Source organism: Nematolebias whitei, chromosome 7 (genome assembly GCF_014905685.2).
Source record: "Nematolebias whitei isolate Nwh7 chromosome 7, NemWhi1, whole genome shotgun sequence".
Lineage (NCBI taxonomy): Eukaryota > Metazoa > Chordata > Actinopteri > Cyprinodontiformes > Rivulidae > Nematolebias > Nematolebias whitei.
The window spans coordinates 41,986,581-42,004,575 of NC_056504.1; the positions used below are offsets into that span (position 1 = coordinate 41,986,581).

Consider the following 17,995-nt stretch of genomic DNA (forward strand, 5'->3'; position numbering starts at 1 on the left):
CAGAAGAAACTGTCCAGATGACCCAACTGAAATTTGTTGGATTGTATACCTGAATTACTGAGCATGGACTTTGTTTTGAACAAGTTTGACATGACTGTCCACAGGGAGAGAGCCGGCATCAGAGGAGGGGACGTGCCAAAGAGACCATCTTGGCACCAACATAACTGGTTTGTTCCACTGCTGTTGGGGGAAGAACAAGTTTTGTGTTGTGCGTTTCCTTGACTGATTAAGTCTTCTAGATGGAAGGTGAAATGTTTCAGCACAAAAAAAGAAACTGTCCAGATGATCAGACTGAAATTGTTGTATTGTATACCTGGATTATTGAGCATGGACTTTAACTTTTTGCATTAAGCTCATTTTTGTGCATTCTTTAAGATGCAGTGTCACAAAGTCTTTTTTTTATTTTTATCAGTTTGGTCTTTTAAACAAGTGTTCCTGAATGAAACGATGTCCAGTGTCAGTAGTGTAAATATTGTTAAATATATATATATAAACATTACAACATACCTGATCAGTGTAAATGTGCACATGGTAATTTGTACAAAAATAAAATAGTCTTTTAATTGCACAATGTTTTTTTCTGTAAAAATTGGATATAAGGAAAACGTGCAAACAGAATACAGTAAACTGCAAAGTTTTTTCCTTGTTATGAGGAGCTTTTCACACTTGTGGACACGCACACCTGCGGTGCTGGATGGAGGATCAGTGGAGTTTAATTGTGAAAACATAATTTAGATTTTGTGTGACGTCTGTTTATGTTACCCATCGAAATAAAACCAGTCCCATAAATTAATGACGGAGGACTGGACACCCAAAAAGCGCAGAGAAGCCAGCTGTCACCGTGCTTCTTGCCCCCTCTGCTGGATAAGTGCAAGTATTGCAGGAGTTTGTTTTTTCATTCAATCTTTATTTAGACAGGTTAATCCTTGAGTACCGGGGACTCATTTACAAGAGACCTGATGTTCTCCCCTTGTTTCATCCATTATCTTTACACGCTTCTTCCTTTTCGGGTTGCGGTGGTCACTGGTGTCCATGTCCAGCTATCACTACGAGAGGCGGGGGACATACTGGACAGGTCGCAAGTCCATCATGGACACGGAGACAATTCAACCTTTATCATTTCTACAGGTTAGTCTCAATGAGTCGAGGACTCATTTGCAAGAGAGACCTTTTTTAAACAAGGAGTATGGTATGGTGTAAAGTTTATTCATTTTAAAAAATACAAGACAATTCCTAACAATATAAAAAAAAATACAAGAGATTTAAAATGAAAGGCAGCATAAAGAAGAATAAAATCTTATATCTGCACCTTTTTTTCAAACAATTAGTTCAATCATAATAATTTTCAAGTAACAGAACAAAATTAATAACTCTTTTTAATTTTTCTAATTCTAATACAAAAAACACACTAAGCTACTTCATATATATATTTTTAACAATTCAGTTTTGATCTTTTTCTTAAATGTACACATTGACTTGGCATTTTTAACATCATTCTCTAGACCATTCCACAATCCAATTCCTTGGAGGTTTGGGTTTGACAAATATCTCTATCCCCTTTAGATTATAACAACTTTGTCTTTTAACAAAATTTATTTGGATATTTAATGGTAATGTGTTATTTTGTGTCCTATACATAACTTATAAAATACTATAATCTACCAAATCATGGAACTTTAATAACTTCAGTTGATAAAATAATGTGCTTGATGGGTGACTGTAATGCTTTCTGGTGATAATTCTTACAGCTCTTTTCTGTAAAATAAAAATAGGCATTGTAAATGTTTTACACGCTTTCCCCCAAACATCAATGCAATAGATTAAATGTGGAACACAATAGACAATCGTAAAAAAAGCATATGAACTGAAAAATAAATGGAAGAAAATATATAAAAACGAAACAAAAACAACTACATTATAAAGCGATGTAAAATACTAAATACAGGAACTTGTCTGTTATGTAGTTGTAGTATTGACTTTGTCCACATGAGGGAGGTGTTTATTTAAATCACCCTCCGTCAACCGGAAACAGAATTCAACGTTGCCAGATATACGATACTTATCGTACTTATTCTGTTTTTACATTTTACATCCCCCCCCCCCCCCCCTTCTGACCACATGTTCGCCAGTCACAACCATAGACATATGTTTATGGTAACAACACACACCTCATCTTTTCCTCTCCCCCGTTGAGCGAGAAAACGCTCCCTCACTCAACACAAACTAGTATTTTGTGTCAAAATACAGTAGTTTTTAAGTCGCTACAGTATTTCGTTATTTTCTATCTGGCAACCGAGAAGCGTTGTTGGTCCTCACGTTTCCAACATGGCGGTGAATCTCACAGACCTCTCCCTGCCTCAGTTGGAAGGATTAAAAAGCCAACTTGACCAGGTATTACGGTTAATATATCGGCCGTGTTTTAGTTCTTATATTAAAATGTATGGAGACAGGTCGCTGGACTAAACAGAAATGTGGGGTTTTTTTACGTTCAGCTACTGAAAATGAAGCTGCGGCGTCCCTCCTGAACATTTCTTCCTGTGTCACAGACCGCTGCTATATTTTATATCTTAATGTTTCTTTTCAGGAAGTCGAGTTCTTGACGTCTTCGATAAGTCAGCTGAAAGTTGCCCAGGGCAAGTTTGTTGAGGCTAAAGACAGTTTGAATGTGCTCAACCAAAACAATAAAGGTGCGTTGGCTTTTTTAGAATAAAATAAAATAAAGCAGTTAGCTCCAAAAGGGCTAGTTAGCTGATGTGTTACGTTGTAGATTCTCTGTCATTTTTATTTATGAACCTGTTTACGTTGATTCATTTTGACCCTTTTTTCTCTCTCTCTTTTTCTCAAACAGGAAAAGAAATCCTTGTGCCCCTCACCAGTTCTGTATCCTTTCTAATATTTTGCATATATTACAAAAAATCCTTATAAAACTACAATCACTGTCCATCACTTTTTGCATCATTGTCTACACTGTGTACTACAACTTTGTTCTGCCTAACTTTGTCTGCAAACATTTTGTTTAGTATCTTTAAACACTGACATTTTGAATTTATTTGCAGCACCATTATTGAAGGAACAAATTACAAAAAATAAATACAATCATTTATCACAAACAGCATAACTGTTGGCATGACCCGATTTATTTCTGTGACCAAGGCACAGCAATATTTATTCAAAGATGTTTTGAGCCGTTCAAGTTTAAAGTATGGTTGCCCCTAACTATTGTTTGCACTCAGATGTACGTTCCTGGAACGTTAAATGATGTTAATCATGTCTTAGTGAATGTGGGGACAGGTTATTATGTTGAAAAGGTAATTAAAGAATAATTAAAAGCTTTTCCAATAATAATACAATGTTAAATAAAATCTATTCAAAGTAAGTGGAATGTATGTAAACATGTATGTTTTGTGTTTTTCTGTAGAATGTGGGGGATTCAAAGGCTTTCTTCAAGCGCAAAATAGACTTCCTTACCAAGCAGATAGAGAAAATTCAGCCAGCTCTTCAAGAAAAACATGCTATGAAACAAGGTAAAGGCGTTTTTAAAAGTTACACGTATAAATCCGTGTTTTATTCCTTTCCTTTTCCTTTTTTACTATTTTTTTATGTTTACAATAAATCTGCAGAACAGATCAGTCTTCGGTGTGATGCTTTTGACCAGTTTTGTTTTACATCGTCATGACTATTTTGTGTTGTTAGCTGAATTTCACAAATTGCTGCCAATAAAAAAAATGATTGTCTATTAAATTTTAAAATTTCAAACGAGCTCAAGTTTTTTGAGCTTGTCTAGTTACTCATTCAGGTGTGGGGAAAAAAAAGGCAGACATAAATTTAGTTTAGTGTTTAATTTAGTTCTTGTTCTCTTGAGACAACCTCTTTGTACAACCTGATGATATACAGCTAAAGTGTTCTCAGATGAACAAAGCCCATGCTCAGTTCTCAGATGGATTGTTTGCAGATTTGTTTTCAATTAATATCACAATCTTCAAGCGCTTGCCTGAAAGAGATTTACTTTTTGTAATAACTCTGGCACAAACTCTTGGTGTCAGCATTATTCACATCCGGACATGTTAAGAGAAGCTGATGAAAACATCAGCCTAACATACATGTTTTTGGTCTGTGGGAGGAAACCGGAGTATCTGGAGAAAACCCATCATGCACGTTTGCACACGCACACTCCACCCAGAAGGTCCCCGGCCAGGAGTTGATCTGGCGACCTTGCTGAGAGGCGGCAACTCTGCCAACTGCTCCACCGTGCCGCCCTAAAAAAAGACAACTAAATACAAAAAAATTTCAAAAATGACTTTGATTATTTAAAACAATTTTTTTTTTATATTAGAGGATGTTTTACAGTTAATTCACGCTTTGTGTTTGTGTCTTGCAGCTGTGATTGAAGTAATGAGCCTGAAGATTCAGCAGTTACAGCAGAGCCAACAAGCATCACAGATGGCTGGAACCACCAAGGCCTAATGACAACCACTGTTTCAGTTCTCCTTCACTGGGCATTTTTAAGTCTGTGCACAAAAAGGTCATCATCAGACATGCGCAGACCTTGTTTTGTGCCTCCTGTTGTCAAAATGAAGGAATAATGTGTAAAATTTTAAATTAAATACATTTGAATTCCAGTTAAGTTTGCTCATTAAAGAGTTCACAGTGGATTTGGTAGTCAAGTGTTTTATTTTCCTTCTCATTATTGGCAACTTTCTTAGCTACAGCTCAAAAATGTAAAATCATATTCTGATTCATGCTCAATAATCCAGGTAGAAAGATTTAACAGATCCTCTGGACGGTTTCTTTTTGTTGCAACGTTTCGTCTTTCATCCAAAAGACTTCATCAGTCTGATGAGTTGCAACAAACTCAAGTCTATAAATAGCACTTTCTCATAGTGGATCAATCAGTTTGATGGTGCGCAGATGGTTTATGTTGTCCACCCTCTCCCCCGCCAACTTGTTAGAGGCAGTCAAACGGGGTAAAATCAGATAAAAAAAAAAAAAAGTAAATATCTGAGAGTGCAACTGCAGCCGTCTGCACGCTTCCCAATTGACACAGTTAGTGTCAACAATTTCTGTGATTTGGTACTATTTAGGTCACATTGACAACAGTTGTAGTAAAATACAAATGCACTTTGTTATTTTAAGTTCCCATGAAATAGCCGGCTAAGTGATGTTTGCCTCGTAATGAAACATTTTCTGTAAAAACAATGGTTTGAAATTCAAATTTAAAAAAGCTATTTATTGGTTGAGATTAGAAATTTCTTTTCAGTGCCCTGAGACGACTTCTGTTGTGACTTTGTGCTGTATAAATAAACTGAATTGGATTGAGTAGCAATTACCCTGCGTTTATTATATTTTTATACCACAAGAGACCAAATAAAAGCACTTCATTTTTAATCAAACGGCCTTCGTTAAATCTGGAGTTTTTGCAAAATTCAGGTCGAAGCAGATGGCCTCTTGTCCTGAGCCTGGTTCTGCTTAAGGGTTCTTCCTTATGAGGGAGTTTTTCCTTTCCACTGTCGCCTTCATGTTGATCAAGATGAGTCTGCAATGAAGTTAAATTCAAAGCAGTCTGCTCCTCATAAATAGTTTTAACTTACTTTTTAAGTATATGAACGCTTAATGCCAAAAATGTTTATTTTGAGGTTCCATTAGTGCCAAAAATATGTGTCTAATAAGTAAAGTGCATGTAGCATGCTGTATATATGTAAGTTGATATGTTAAGTGATATGTTAACTGATAGCTTAAGTGATAGTTAAACCATATGTTAAGGGCATATGTTACTTAATACAAAAACAACTGGACTTTATTTGTTCAGTTGTTTTTGTATTGAACGTTTTTTGAATTAGTCTTGTCCTGGATGACTGAGAATCTTCACCAGCACATGTTACTTAACATATCACCTTACATGCACCTAACATATCACTTAACATATGTGCTTAACATTTATCACCTTGCATATACACAGCACGCTACATACACACTTTACATAGACACAAACATATTTTTGGCACTAATGGAACCTGCAATTGAACCTCATAGACTTGGAACTGTAATGTGGGATTAATAACAACTGCCATGTTGGGTCTGTCGTTGATGCTTTGTCACCGTTACATTCACAAGGGCATTTAATCGAACTTGAGCAATCAACCAACCTGGTTCTTTTCTCCAGCTGTCTCTCTCTTTCCTCCTAATTTAACAGGTTAAGCAGTGAGGAAGTTTAAATAATGTCTGTTTCTCGTGATTACATCAATCGCAGTAGATTCGCGTTGGTAAACGGGTCGAGTCCGGGGGGAGGTGAGTGTCAGCGGTGTCCGTTTAGTTCGATGCGGGCGGGGTGCAGCTTGTTGGATTGGGAGCACAGAGAACGAAGCTGGCTGTCACGTGCTGCGTAACCGCCGCGAAGGTGACATGCGGTATGAGGAGTTGAGCGGACGAAAGTAGTTAATAATGTGGGAAGCGCTTTTCTGTTGAATATAGTGGAAGATTCGAGCGTTTTAAACGACGTCGAAAGAAGTTGCGGCTCGCGAAACGCGCGGTTGGAAGGGAAGCACGCGCTGGAGTAACCTCGTCAGTTGACTGAGACGGTGTAAAACCCACAGCGGACCTGTTACTAGAGGCGGTCAGACAGCCGCCCCAGGAGGAGAAAGTAAAAACGGGTCATTTTGTACTGGTGCTGACCAGGACAGAAAGAAAACCACGAACAAGTTATGGTAAGTTTGCGGCCTGGAGGCTTTCACCTTAGCTAACCATTGCCAACCTGTTTCAGGGTTTTTTTTTTTCGCCTGAGTTAGGCACTCGTGTTCAAGGTTGACCAGGCTGCAGTCTTTTGTAATTATTGGCCTTTATTCTAGTTTGTGTATTTTACCACAAGTTGTACTTCTCCACTTTCTCGGCATTCTTTGTCAAACAAAATTAGCTCAGGTTAGCGAAATAATAAAAGACCAGGACCAGTTCCAACTGCTCTGCTAGTAAACACATGCTAGTTAGCTCCCCGTCGCCGAGAGTTAACATATGGCAGCGTGACAGCGATAAATTACCAACAGATTAAATTGTGAATGTGTGTTTTACCACACGCTGAGTTTGATGTAAACCGTTCCATATCTCAACTCCCGTTAGAAGTTTCTTGGATCGATGACTTTGTAAACTGCACGTGCAGCAACGTCGGCACGTGACGTGTGTTAAACGTTAGCCTTTGCACCGTGTAGCTGAGTGGCCAAGGAAGATAAAGGTCGACGGGGACTCTTAACTTAAGAGACCATTGCTGTTAATCTTACTTGGTTATCGAGTAAACTAACGCGTTTGTGTGGAATGAGCTGAGAAGAGCCTTCAGAAGATATTGTGTGTTTAAAATTTAAGCGGCACATCGACACCACGTGCTCCTCCCGAGCTCAAGGCTACTTAGCTCGTCAGCGCATAGCTGTTTGTTTGTTTAGGCTTTTGTGTAGCAAGCTGGTTGAACTGGAAGCTGGTATGACTCAAAACAAACGAACTTCTAATTGCTTTAAGTCACAGCTAATTATGCTTCTTTTTATTTCTTTTTTCTTTTGCAATGGATGACAGGCAGCAGAGAAAGCAAGCTTAACTTTAGAGGCGGGGAGGAATGTCGGGAAAGCCAATGAAAACTCTGATGTGTTGCCGAGTACTTTGCAAAACCTGAAAGCTGGATTATAGAGGCTGTAGGGCTGAAGTCACTTCATTCATTGAAATGGATAAAGTATATTTAGCCAAGGCAAGGACTTGTATGGCGAAACAAGTGCGCTGTGTTATGCCACGTCTGTCAGTGTCCAAGTTGTATTTTTTCATGGAAATCATTATTTTATGCATCACCTATCAGGCCACATTAGGTAATTCCAGTCTTTCTTTTTCATCCAGTATTTTATCTTGCAGCATGTGTATAAACTATAAACGCATCTTAATGCCTGTCTACCAATTAATTTTTCCCTCAGGGAATGAATTGAATTGTTAGTCATGCATATCTGAAGTCACTTGAAGGGCGTGCTCCTTTATCCATTATGTAAGAACTATTTCTTAGGAAAGCATACATTAACTGCTAAACAAAGTGTAAGGTGCATACTTAAATGTGCTTTGTGTAACTTGTGGTTTCCTCTGATATATATATTTTTACTTTGTTTTTGTCCAGGTTACCACAAAGGGAACCGATCTGAACCCCAACGCCAAAGTTTGGCAGGAGGTTCCTGCCCAACAGGATGACATCCCAGGAGGAACAGAGGATTCCCCTTGGCTGCAGACCTATTCGCCTCCTACCGAGATGACGGATGGTATGGATTTGTAAACGGCTTGAATTTTTATTTATTTCAACTGTTTCCTGTGGTAACACTGTAAATCTGTAGCTTCCCCCTACACTGAATAATTTGGAGAGAAATATATAAATGATGGTTACTGAGCTTTACAAAGATAATTATAGTTAAACAGGGAGTTTGAGGATTTTACAACACTTTGGGTGTTTACTGTACTGCTTTGTCAACACCACTCATTTCACAAGCACACTGCTACTCTTTCCTTTTGTTTTAGGGTATATAGATGTTCCTTCTCCAGATACCAAAGGAGACTACTGCGACTATCTGGATAGCCCTAATGATTATGTCCATGTACCTCCATGTACCGTGCATGAATTGGACCAGCCAGACTTGGGATATTTAACCTTTGACCCACAAGGCGATTCTGCTACTGATACTGAAGTATGTCCAAAACAAGAGGTGACTGAAAAGAACTTGCGAGACTCTTTGAAGAAAGTGCTGGAGTTCTGCTTTTCTAGGTGAGTTTTGTGACAATATAGTCATTTTTTTATGTTTGTGTCTAGATGCACCTTTTGGAACACTCGCACAAAATACTGCAACAATCAACATCTATCAATATGTGCGTTTGTAAAAGACTACAGGGTAATATCTGAAATTATTTTGTATCAGTTGTAAAGAACTACATTTTCTTCATAGGAAAATAATCTCAACCAAAAAAAAAAAAGATCAGTTCTTGTGCTTTTTTTAAAAATAAAATTTTTAATTGGTTATATTTCAAACTATTTTAACTTGGCATGTATCTTAATTTATTTTGTAAAGTAGGGTGGAGATTTTGAATGAACACATTAATACACTTATTTAGGCCTGCATGCCATTTTATTTTTGTCAAATAGTGAAATGACTCGGTTGTGATAAACCACACTATTCTCACTCTTTTCTCCTCACAACGATGCTCACAACACGCATGTGCGTTCTAATCTTATCCACTGTCTAGGGCAGCAAGGGTCCTCCTGACTGGACTAATGTAACGTTGACATGCAGAGCAATAATGCATGGCTCATTTAATATGATCAACCAAGAAGAATCCATCCAGATGACAACTTTTATGGAATCTGACAACAATTGCAGTCCTTTTTATATTTATGTACAGAATGATATTGTGAAAATGATGCATTTTTATATATTGTGCAGCTCTACACTTATATTTACTTACATTCACTGCCCTTACATGTCAAGAAGTTGATTTGTAAATCATTAACCTTTTTTCACACAAATTGTGCCACATCTTACAAAATAACCTTTAGCTGTTGCTGTTCTCTTCAACGATCCGTTCAGATAAAATGAAGGTGACTTCACACTGTATGAGCATTTGCAAAACGTGAACCAACATTGCAAAATAAACTGATAACGGTATCGTTGTGAAAATACAGTGTGCTGCAGTTTTTACCAATGTGTGCTATTCTGCTCACCTCCAGCCCTCGTTTTTCTGCCCTGTGCTTTAACAAGTAACACTGGTTGTGCATTTAACGGCCGTGTGAAAAGGGCCGTTAGTGTTCATTTGGTACCAGCAATCGGTGTTTTTATAAAGCAAAAATATAATGGATGATGCCTGATATCATGTGTTTACAGAGAGAACCTTTCTAAGGATTTGTACCTGATCTCTCAGATGGACAGTGATCAGTTTGTTCCCATTTGGACCATTGCATGTATGGAGGATGTCAAAGCTCTCACCACTGATTTGGACCTAATTCTGGATGTACTAAGAGGTAACAAAGACTCGGATCCTTGTATATTTTATTAGTGGAATTAGCAAATCACTTGTTTCTTGTCATCACTCCATCATGTCATCACTCCAAAACTTAAAAATAATAAATAGCCTACTGTGAAAGCTCTGTCTAATAACCAATCGGCAGTTCTAGTAAAGTTATGTGCATAACCTACATATTTTAGCAAAATGTTGAAATCAGTGCATATTATTTCTAGTTCAACTCTTTCTTGTTGTTAACTTTAAAAAAAAAAAATAACAATCTGCTTGACAAGTTTGGCTCAAACCTAATGGATCTATATTTACTTAAAAAACCTGTTGGTGCGATTTTTGTTTGCAGCTTCTCCACTGGTGCAAGTCGATGAGGATGGTAAGAAGGTTCGGCCTAACCACAGTCGCTGTATCATTATTTTAAGAGAAGTGCCAGAAACGACCCCAGTTGAGGTGAATATTAGACTATAATTCATTCAAATCAGTCCTCTGTATTGTCTGACTAAACAGAGTTATACATTTCTGTGCTTCTTTGTGATTTTTAAATTTAGTTTTTGTCTTTATTTTTGTCTGTATTGTGGCTTGTTTTCCTATTGGGTTTTTGAAACTAAAATCTGTCAAATATTCTTGTATTCTTTTCACAGGAAGTAGAATCCCTTTTTAAGAGTGAAAATTGTCCAAAAGCGTTAAGTGTCGAGTTTGCTCACAACAGCAACTGGTACATAACGTTTCAATCAGATATGGATGCACTACAGGTAAGTCTAGCTCAAGTTGGCACCTCTTTAAAACTCCTTTCCATTTCAATGTTTTTCACACCAAGTTTAACAATATCTAATTAATTATGAACCCTTAAACTGGACAAATAACTTCTTTATGGGACCAGGCTGCTGTTAATTACATAATGTTGAAGCAGTTGTTTCAGGACAATGCTAGGTCTGTTTTTACTAAAATAACCAAGTAAAATAACTGATCATATGCAATCATTTGCTCAATATGTGAATTACTCAAATTAACTGCAATAATCAATTTTGAGTACTATTGTTTGTAGGCGCAAATGATGCTGATCAATTCTGGAAATACTGTATCCATGTCCATTTTTAATGACCAATAATTGTTCAGGAACTGATTAACATTTCAGTTCAGTATAATGTGAACGTTTGTTTCTTGTTTTCCTTCTCTTCCCTCCCCCCTCCATCTTTTAGGCATACAAATACCTAAGAGAAGATGTGAAAATATTCCAAGGGAAACCAATCATGGTAAATAACTCAACTGAACATACACAGCAATGTTTTCTCCATCCATGCGTGCAGCTATGTTTTGATCTTTTATTATTGATTATAAATTAAGATTGATTAAGGAGCTCAATGTTAATGTTGTCAGATGTTTCTAGAAGTGATGTTAATCCTCCTTTGGTAAGACAGTCTAAACTTTAGTTTTAGGCATCACTTTAAAACGAGTGTGTTCAGATAACCAGCAGTCTCTGTACAAGTGTGTTAGGACTTCTAAAAGCAATCGAGAAAGCTCCTTGGATGGGAAGTGAAACATCTTCAGCTACAGAACGGTTGTTTTTGCTTTTACTCTTGTTTGAATTTAACGTGTCCTGGATGGCTGAGAATCTTCACCAGCAGACTTATAAAAACACATTTTTAAGATGGTTTTTTTGCCATTTTTATCACAATTTGACATTGGACTCTTGCTTTTCACAAAATTATCACTTTTTTTTTATTGTATGCCTGTTGAAAGGCAGACAAGGTCTGTTCATCACCCCAGCTCTAAGATCAAGGTCAAATCAAGGTTTTTGCTTGTCCCACCCATAGCTTCTGATCTGCTACAGATAATTTAACTAAACTATACACATACCACTGCTAGATAGTGTCACATAATCTTTTCATCGCACCAGCTGTAAGGCTAAAGTCACAAATCAAGGTCAAAGTTTATACTAGATCTTTGCTTGTTCGGGCCATTGCTATAGATTGCTGTGTAATCGTTTGTTGATGCACGTGTAATGTGTCATACGCTACTTTTGTTAGCTTCTTATTTATTCGTCACCCTAAAAACAATCAAACAAGGATTCAAAAGATGGTATGGAAAAACCCCAGTGATGATCAGTATCGCGCTTGGAAGGATCCATATGCACTGTCTATCTGGAACTAACTTCCTGTACCTCTCAAAAACTTGAATTTCAACTTCTGTGCTGTACCTTCTCTCTCCCTCTGCCCTTCACTTCCATCCCTGCCCCTTCTTTTCCCTTAGTGCAGTGTTTTATGGCCTCATGACTGTGAGATTATGAGATCTGAGGGGACTAAATAACACTAATATATCAGCACTACTCATAAGTACACTGGGTGGCTGCAGTAGCTTGGTGGTCAGTGACGTGGTCTTGCAGCCTGGGCTCAAACCCTCAACCTCAGGATTACATCAGGAGCAGCATCTGTTGTAAAACAATTGTCAAATTTTTCATGCAAGTTTGCTCGCTGTGGCAACCCCCTTAAGAGGAGAGCAGCTAAAAGAAACACTCTAAGACTGTTACAGCTTCCTTGTTGATTTTTAAAAACAGTCTGTCTTTTCTCTAGGCTCGCATTAAAGCCATTAACACATTCTTTGGAAAGAATGGCTTCTGCAGCGTGAATTCAGGTGTGTACCAACAGCCTGCCCAGCCGCAGGGCCAGTACACCTCTCCAGTGTATATGCAACAGGTGTACAACCCCCAGCAGCAGTACCCTGTTTATCCTGTGGTGTCTTCAACATGGAACCCCACTGTCGTCCCTCACTTTGAAACTCCACTGGTGAGAACTATTTGGAGTTTATTTCAATGTTTAAAAAAAAAAAAAAAGTCATTAAATCAGTTGAACTTGGCTCAAGTACATATGTAGGAGCAGAGATGTATTTTTCTAATATGAATTAAATATTTGTTTTTTTTGGTATATCTAGGCACCCTTTCCTAATGGTGGATTCATGAATGGTTATAGCAATCCCTGGAGCTATAAAACAAACTCGAGTGCAATTAGTGGGCATCATCCTTTAGGAAGGAACAGGTAACTGAAAATTACAACATCAATAAGCTCTCATTCCTGTCCAGTCTTGAGTTGTTCTTGTCATGAAATACTTGTCTAGACATTAGTTACATGGATTAATTATGTTCTTTAAGATCTGTGCTTTACTGTCTAGTTTAATTAAATTTGCAAATAATTTTAAGTGCTCACTCTAAATTACGGTAAATTAGTTTTTCTACAAGTCAGGAATATGCCTACATTTCAACAGAACACATGGCATTGAAGAACATCTGTTTTTGTTTGAATTTAGAAATCATGTAAAATGTCATCCTAGATGTGGAGATGTCACTCCTCCTAATATGGCTCCAGATACCGTGACAGATAGAATCTGTAGTCCCTTGAGCCCGCAGGATCTCCGAGCATCAAAAACACTGTCTGACAGCAGAACACAGTCAGTGTCTCTGTCCTCCTTTGACCCTAAAGACACTTCGTCACTGGCCGTCATATCAAGTAGAGATCTGAGCCGGCCTGGACGAGATCGGTAAGATATTTAAGAATGTGTACTTTTTAACTGAGTTGTGTGAAAGACTGTTGTTGTTGGTTCATTCAGAATAATAGCCTTTGTCTGCATATTATTTTAAATGTAATTTAAATGGTAAAAAAAAAACACTACTCTAAATGAAACTTGCAGGAGAAGCAATCATAGAGGAATGAGAAGGAAAAGAGAAGATGAGCATACCTTGGTAGGTAGATTATTTCCTCATTACTGTTTGTCTCAAGAGTTGCATCAGATTAGTATCTTGGTAGAAATTATTTGATTTTAAATCTGAAGGTGTTTTTTTTTTTCACCTTCAATGAAATGCAGAAACCTGACCCTGTGGCAGAGGCCAAGCCAACTCCTAACTTTGACCTGGCAGCTACCAGTTTTCCTCCCTTGCCAGGATCTCTGGTCACTGTGCAAGGAGACACTTTGACAGAGGTGCGCCTTTCTGATGTTGTCCGAGGCATCAAGGTTCCAACCAAGGTGAGCAGTACTATTGGAAACATTTTTTTTTTCTAGAGTAGAAAGTTTAAATGCATAATTGTGCTTCATCTATTTTTCTTTTAAGACTGGGAACCACGAGGACCTGACACAAAATACAAAAGCTGTAGAAAGCCCTGTTATCAAGCAAGATGCTGACAGTGTAGCTTCTAAACCTGCTCTTGTTAAAACAGAAACGGCAGCTGTACCAGCATCAAGGTAACCTGTGCATCCAGATAATAAAATGCCAGTGAAGAAGCCAAACATGCAGCAAAATTGCTTTTAAAACAATGTTTTCTCTTTGATTTCAGTGCTACTCCACCAGCAACAAAAGAGGATCAAACTGAACAGTTCAAAGCAGAGGAAAAGATCTCTCCATCCACACAACCTGTTTCTACAGCAGCTTCAGAACCGGCTCCTACTGTGTCTGCTCAGGCTGTTCCTGCAGACAAAAACATTCTCTCAGCTCCAGAATCTGAACAGGTAAGGCCTGCACACCAAAAAGTAATGAGCACCGTTTGCACGTGGAACAGACTTCTTCTTAGCAAAGTCAGTCCATGGTCCAACTTGTTTTTAACTGTAATTTCCGGACTATAAGCAGCTACTTTTTTCTCAGGCTTTGAACCCCGTGGCTTATACAATGCTGCGGCTAATTTATGGATTAATATTGTTTTCGACGAGCTAACGAGCTTCATGTCGCCAAAAGCATTTAGCCTCGTCACACCCAGGCGCTCACAGAGCTGCCCAATACACGTCTCTCTTGCGGGGTGGGACCTTGTGACTCAGTGAGACTACCTGTATAAATAAAGGTTAAAAAATAAAATCAGACCAATGAACTTACCGAACAGGTCACAGTGGACCAGTGAAACTTCGGATTACTGTAAATCAAACGCACTCGCACTAGATTCTACAGATCGGTTATTTTGCTCTTCATGCACAGACCCTCATCATGGAAAACACACGAAGAAATGCACATGATGCAGCTTTCAAGTTAAAGGCGATCGATCTGGCTGTCAAAGAAGGAAATAGAGCTGCTGCACGTAAGCTTGGTGTCAATGAATCGATGGTAAGACGTTGGAGACGGCAGCGTGAAGAACTGAATCAGTGCAAAAAGAGCACAAAAGCTTTCAGAGGAAAAAAAAGCAGATGGCCCGAACTTGAAAACATCCTTGCAGACTGGGTGAACACACGGAGAGCAGACGGCCGAGGTGTTTCCACCGTGCAAATCCAACTGAAAGCCAAAACAATCGCTACCAAAAACAAGATTAAAGAATTTACAGGTTGTCCATCGTGGTGTCTCAGATTTATGAGACGAAAAGGCCTGTGTCATAGAACATAGCGATCAGTGACTTTTCTGGTAGGCTACCTTATTTTAATTTATTTTTTGACCAGCTGTGTTACAGGCACTGTTCAGGAAAAAAAAATAGCCGTCAGTGACTTAGGCTACTGTATCCTTATCTTTATATATTTTTTCCCAGCCGTGTTACAGGCACTGTTCAGAAAGAAAAAATTTGCTGTACATATTTTTGTGTACCGGTACGTATTTAATTAAAAGTTAAAAAAATTCTTTCAGCGTAACATCTTTCTGTGTAGATATGTTAAAACGTGGACACCCACGGCTTATAGACAAGCGCGGCCTATATGGAGGCGGGGGGGGGGGGGGCTTCCCCTGCATGCACAGAGCATGTGAGGAGGTATTCACATGCTCACAGAGCAACGTTTGCTCCACGAATCAGGAGAACAGCTTGCGCAGGAGGAATATGAAGATAGCAATCAATGACTTCCCGGTAGGCTACTGTATTTATTTATTTATTTATTTATTTTTACCAGCCATGTTATCAGCACTGTTCAGGAAAAAAACATTTACTGTACGTATTTGTGTAATTTGCAAATGTGTTGCAGTTGTGATCAGTTGTTTAAAGTTACCGGTACGTATTGTAACGTTCTGTGGTTCATTGTGGTCAGCTGTCAGTCACATGGCCTCAGGGAGGGATTATGGGTAAAATTTATGTTCATTAACTATTTTGGTTAGCTGTTTGGCAATGTTCTTTTAATGATTAGTCTGATTTTGTTAGCCTAGTTTGTGTTCATTATGTGTTAGTTTGTGTTAGGCCATTCAGTGAGTGAAGGAGGTAGTTGTCATGAAGACCTGTGGGGTTCACTCTGTGTGTTGGAACAGTAAAATAAAGTCTTTAAAACACCATCTGGTGGTTGATTCTTGATCTACAAGAGCTGCACATCTCTCAATAGCAGTGTCCTGCCACTTGTGTTACATGAACACCCACGGCTTGTACACAAGTGCGGCTTGTACACAAGTGCGGCTTGTACACAGGTGCGGCTTGTACACAGGTGCGGCTTGTTCACAGGTGTGGCTTATACACAAGTGTGGCTTATACACAAGTGCAGCTTATGCAAACAAAATCTTTTCTTTTTAATTTAGTGGGTGCAGCTTGCGCTCAATAGTCTGGAAATTACGGTAGTCACACACTGTATGGTGTCTTTAGATAGACATTGTCTCATCGTCCAGCTTCACTGTGCTGTGTACAAATGTTCTTATTGGCTGAGACACTGGCTACATTTGTCAAACATTTCTTTCTCACTAGGGTCAAAGAAAGCTCAGCTATGCAGAGGTGTGCCAAAGACCAGCCAGAGACCCACTACCAGTGCAGCCACGGTCTGCCTCCCCTCCTGCTTCTTCAGACAGCCAGCCACTGCAAGAGCTCATGGTGAACAGAGTCGAGGCGCCTCGTCTCAACTCTTGGCATGCTCCAGAGAAAGCTGGAGATAAACGGCCTCCTCGGCAACATTTACATAACTTCAGGGGGGCGCCTGGTCATGCCAGAGCGAGAGGTTCAGGGTTGAAGACACGGGAGCATCAAAGGGACAAATGGTTTTCCACGCCGCGGGGAGGCAAACGCGGTGGAAAGGAGCAAAACATTCCCCCCAATTCACCAAAATAATTTAAAATGAAACTTAAGACCATAACTAGAACTGAAAGAGTAACTATATATATATTTATATATATGTAAATATGTACATAGACAGATGAATATGGATATTTCTTTTGACTTGGTCAAAGAGTCTTTTATGTTGCAGACACCTATTGTGTAGAACATAAACGTCAAGTAATATCAAGCTTTTCTGAGAGTAAATGTATATTTGTAATAATGTAGCTTTACTCCACTAACAGTGAAACAAAGACATCATCAGCAGGTGTCAGCTGTTCTGTCTTGGGAGTTTTATTTGGGTTTATTTGTGATGAAGGCAGGAGTTCCTCCCTTGAAGTTTTCTCAGCTGAAGAAACTTTTTAGGCCAAGAAAGCTTTGAGAGGGAGCAATGAAACGGGCAGTACTGCTCTTTAAAACTTTTAGCACCAGAGTGTCCTAAAGTCTGGTCTTGGACTTTGAAATTGTGTCTCCACTTTGACATTCAGCGACTAAATGTCATATTTCACCTTGCTAAGTAATTTAACTTGGATTTGTACAAATGCTTTAATAAATGGAACAAAGGAGATAGAAAGGCTTTTTGTAGAGCAATTTAAATGGTTTGAGAATTAGAAAAAAGTCACAATTGTGCATCTTAAGCATTTTTTGTTAATTGAATTTTGTGTTAATGTTAAATAATCTTGTGAAAGATGTTTAGTTCTTGATCAAGGGATAGTTATTACTTTTGTAAAAGCTTAAAATGATTGGAAGTAGTTGCTGGAATTTGAATCTTGGTGTACAAATAATGCTAGTAATTGCTTTGGAAATGTTTTTTTGAGTAACTTTGCAACAGAAATGTTAGATTAAGGTGGCTAACATTTAAAGACTAGTTATGGTAGTGTAATGACATTTTTTGAATTTGATTATTTTCAAGTTTTCTGAATACTTTTCTTTGCTTTTTATCATTTGTTGTTTGAGGAAAAATCTGTTTTTATTTGTGCATTTATTTATTTGACTTGGTGGTAACTGAGCTTATGCTTTGTCAATTTTTA

General features: G+C 38.3%; 2 protein-coding genes across 3 annotated transcripts; both read left to right on the plus strand.

The window, feature by feature from the left end:
- The first annotated feature begins 2,300 nt into the window (after positions 1–2,300).
- On the plus strand, positions 2,301–4,652 carry pfdn5 (prefoldin 5). The gene is made up of 6 exons (XM_037679594.1): positions 2,301–2,391; positions 2,585–2,687; positions 2,849–2,880; positions 3,234–3,308; positions 3,419–3,524; positions 4,379–4,652. Exons 1-6 carry the CDS (start codon positions 2,326–2,328, stop codon positions 4,462–4,464), a joined length of 468 nt encoding a protein of 155 aa, XP_037535522.1. The 5' UTR covers positions 2,301–2,325; the 3' UTR covers positions 4,465–4,652.
- Positions 4,653–6,322: 1,670 nt separating this feature from the next.
- larp4ab (La ribonucleoprotein 4Ab) lies at positions 6,323–17,796 on the plus strand. 2 transcript variants are annotated; one of them, XM_037678889.1, is made up of 15 exons: positions 6,323–6,701; positions 8,132–8,270; positions 8,524–8,767; positions 9,879–10,015; positions 10,355–10,458; positions 10,650–10,760; positions 11,208–11,261; positions 12,579–12,791; positions 12,937–13,040; positions 13,309–13,539; positions 13,690–13,741; positions 13,864–14,022; positions 14,108–14,238; positions 14,331–14,502; positions 16,623–17,796. In XM_037678889.1, the coding sequence occupies exons 1-15, from the start codon at positions 6,699–6,701 to the stop codon at positions 16,977–16,979; spliced, it is 2,211 nt and encodes a 736-aa protein (XP_037534817.1). In that variant the 5' UTR covers positions 6,323–6,698; the 3' UTR covers positions 16,980–17,796. The 2 variants fall into 2 exon arrangements, with proteins under 2 accessions (XP_037534817.1, XP_037534818.1); XM_037678890.1 differs by having other exon boundaries at positions 13,333–13,539.
- Positions 17,797–17,995: the final 199 nt, after the last annotated feature.

Bases quoted from the DNA above. Each gene is read 5' to 3' on its own strand.
- pfdn5 (XM_037679594.1), top strand. From the start codon at position 2,326: ATGGCGGTGAATCTCACAGACCTCTCCCTGCCTCAGTTGGAAGGATTA. The intron at 3,309-3,418 runs GTAATTAAAGAA...GTTTTTCTGTAG, and splicing joins CAGGTTATTATGTTGAAAAG to AATGTGGGGGATTCAAAGGC. The intron at 3,525-4,378 runs GTAAAGGCGTTT...TGTGTCTTGCAG, and splicing joins AAAACATGCTATGAAACAAG to CTGTGATTGAAGTAATGAGC.
- larp4ab (XM_037678889.1), top strand. The intron at 10,459-10,649 runs GTGAATATTAGA...TTCTTTTCACAG, and splicing joins CAGAAACGACCCCAGTTGAG to GAAGTAGAATCCCTTTTTAA. The intron at 10,761-11,207 runs GTAAGTCTAGCT...TCCATCTTTTAG, and splicing joins CAGATATGGATGCACTACAG to GCATACAAATACCTAAGAGA.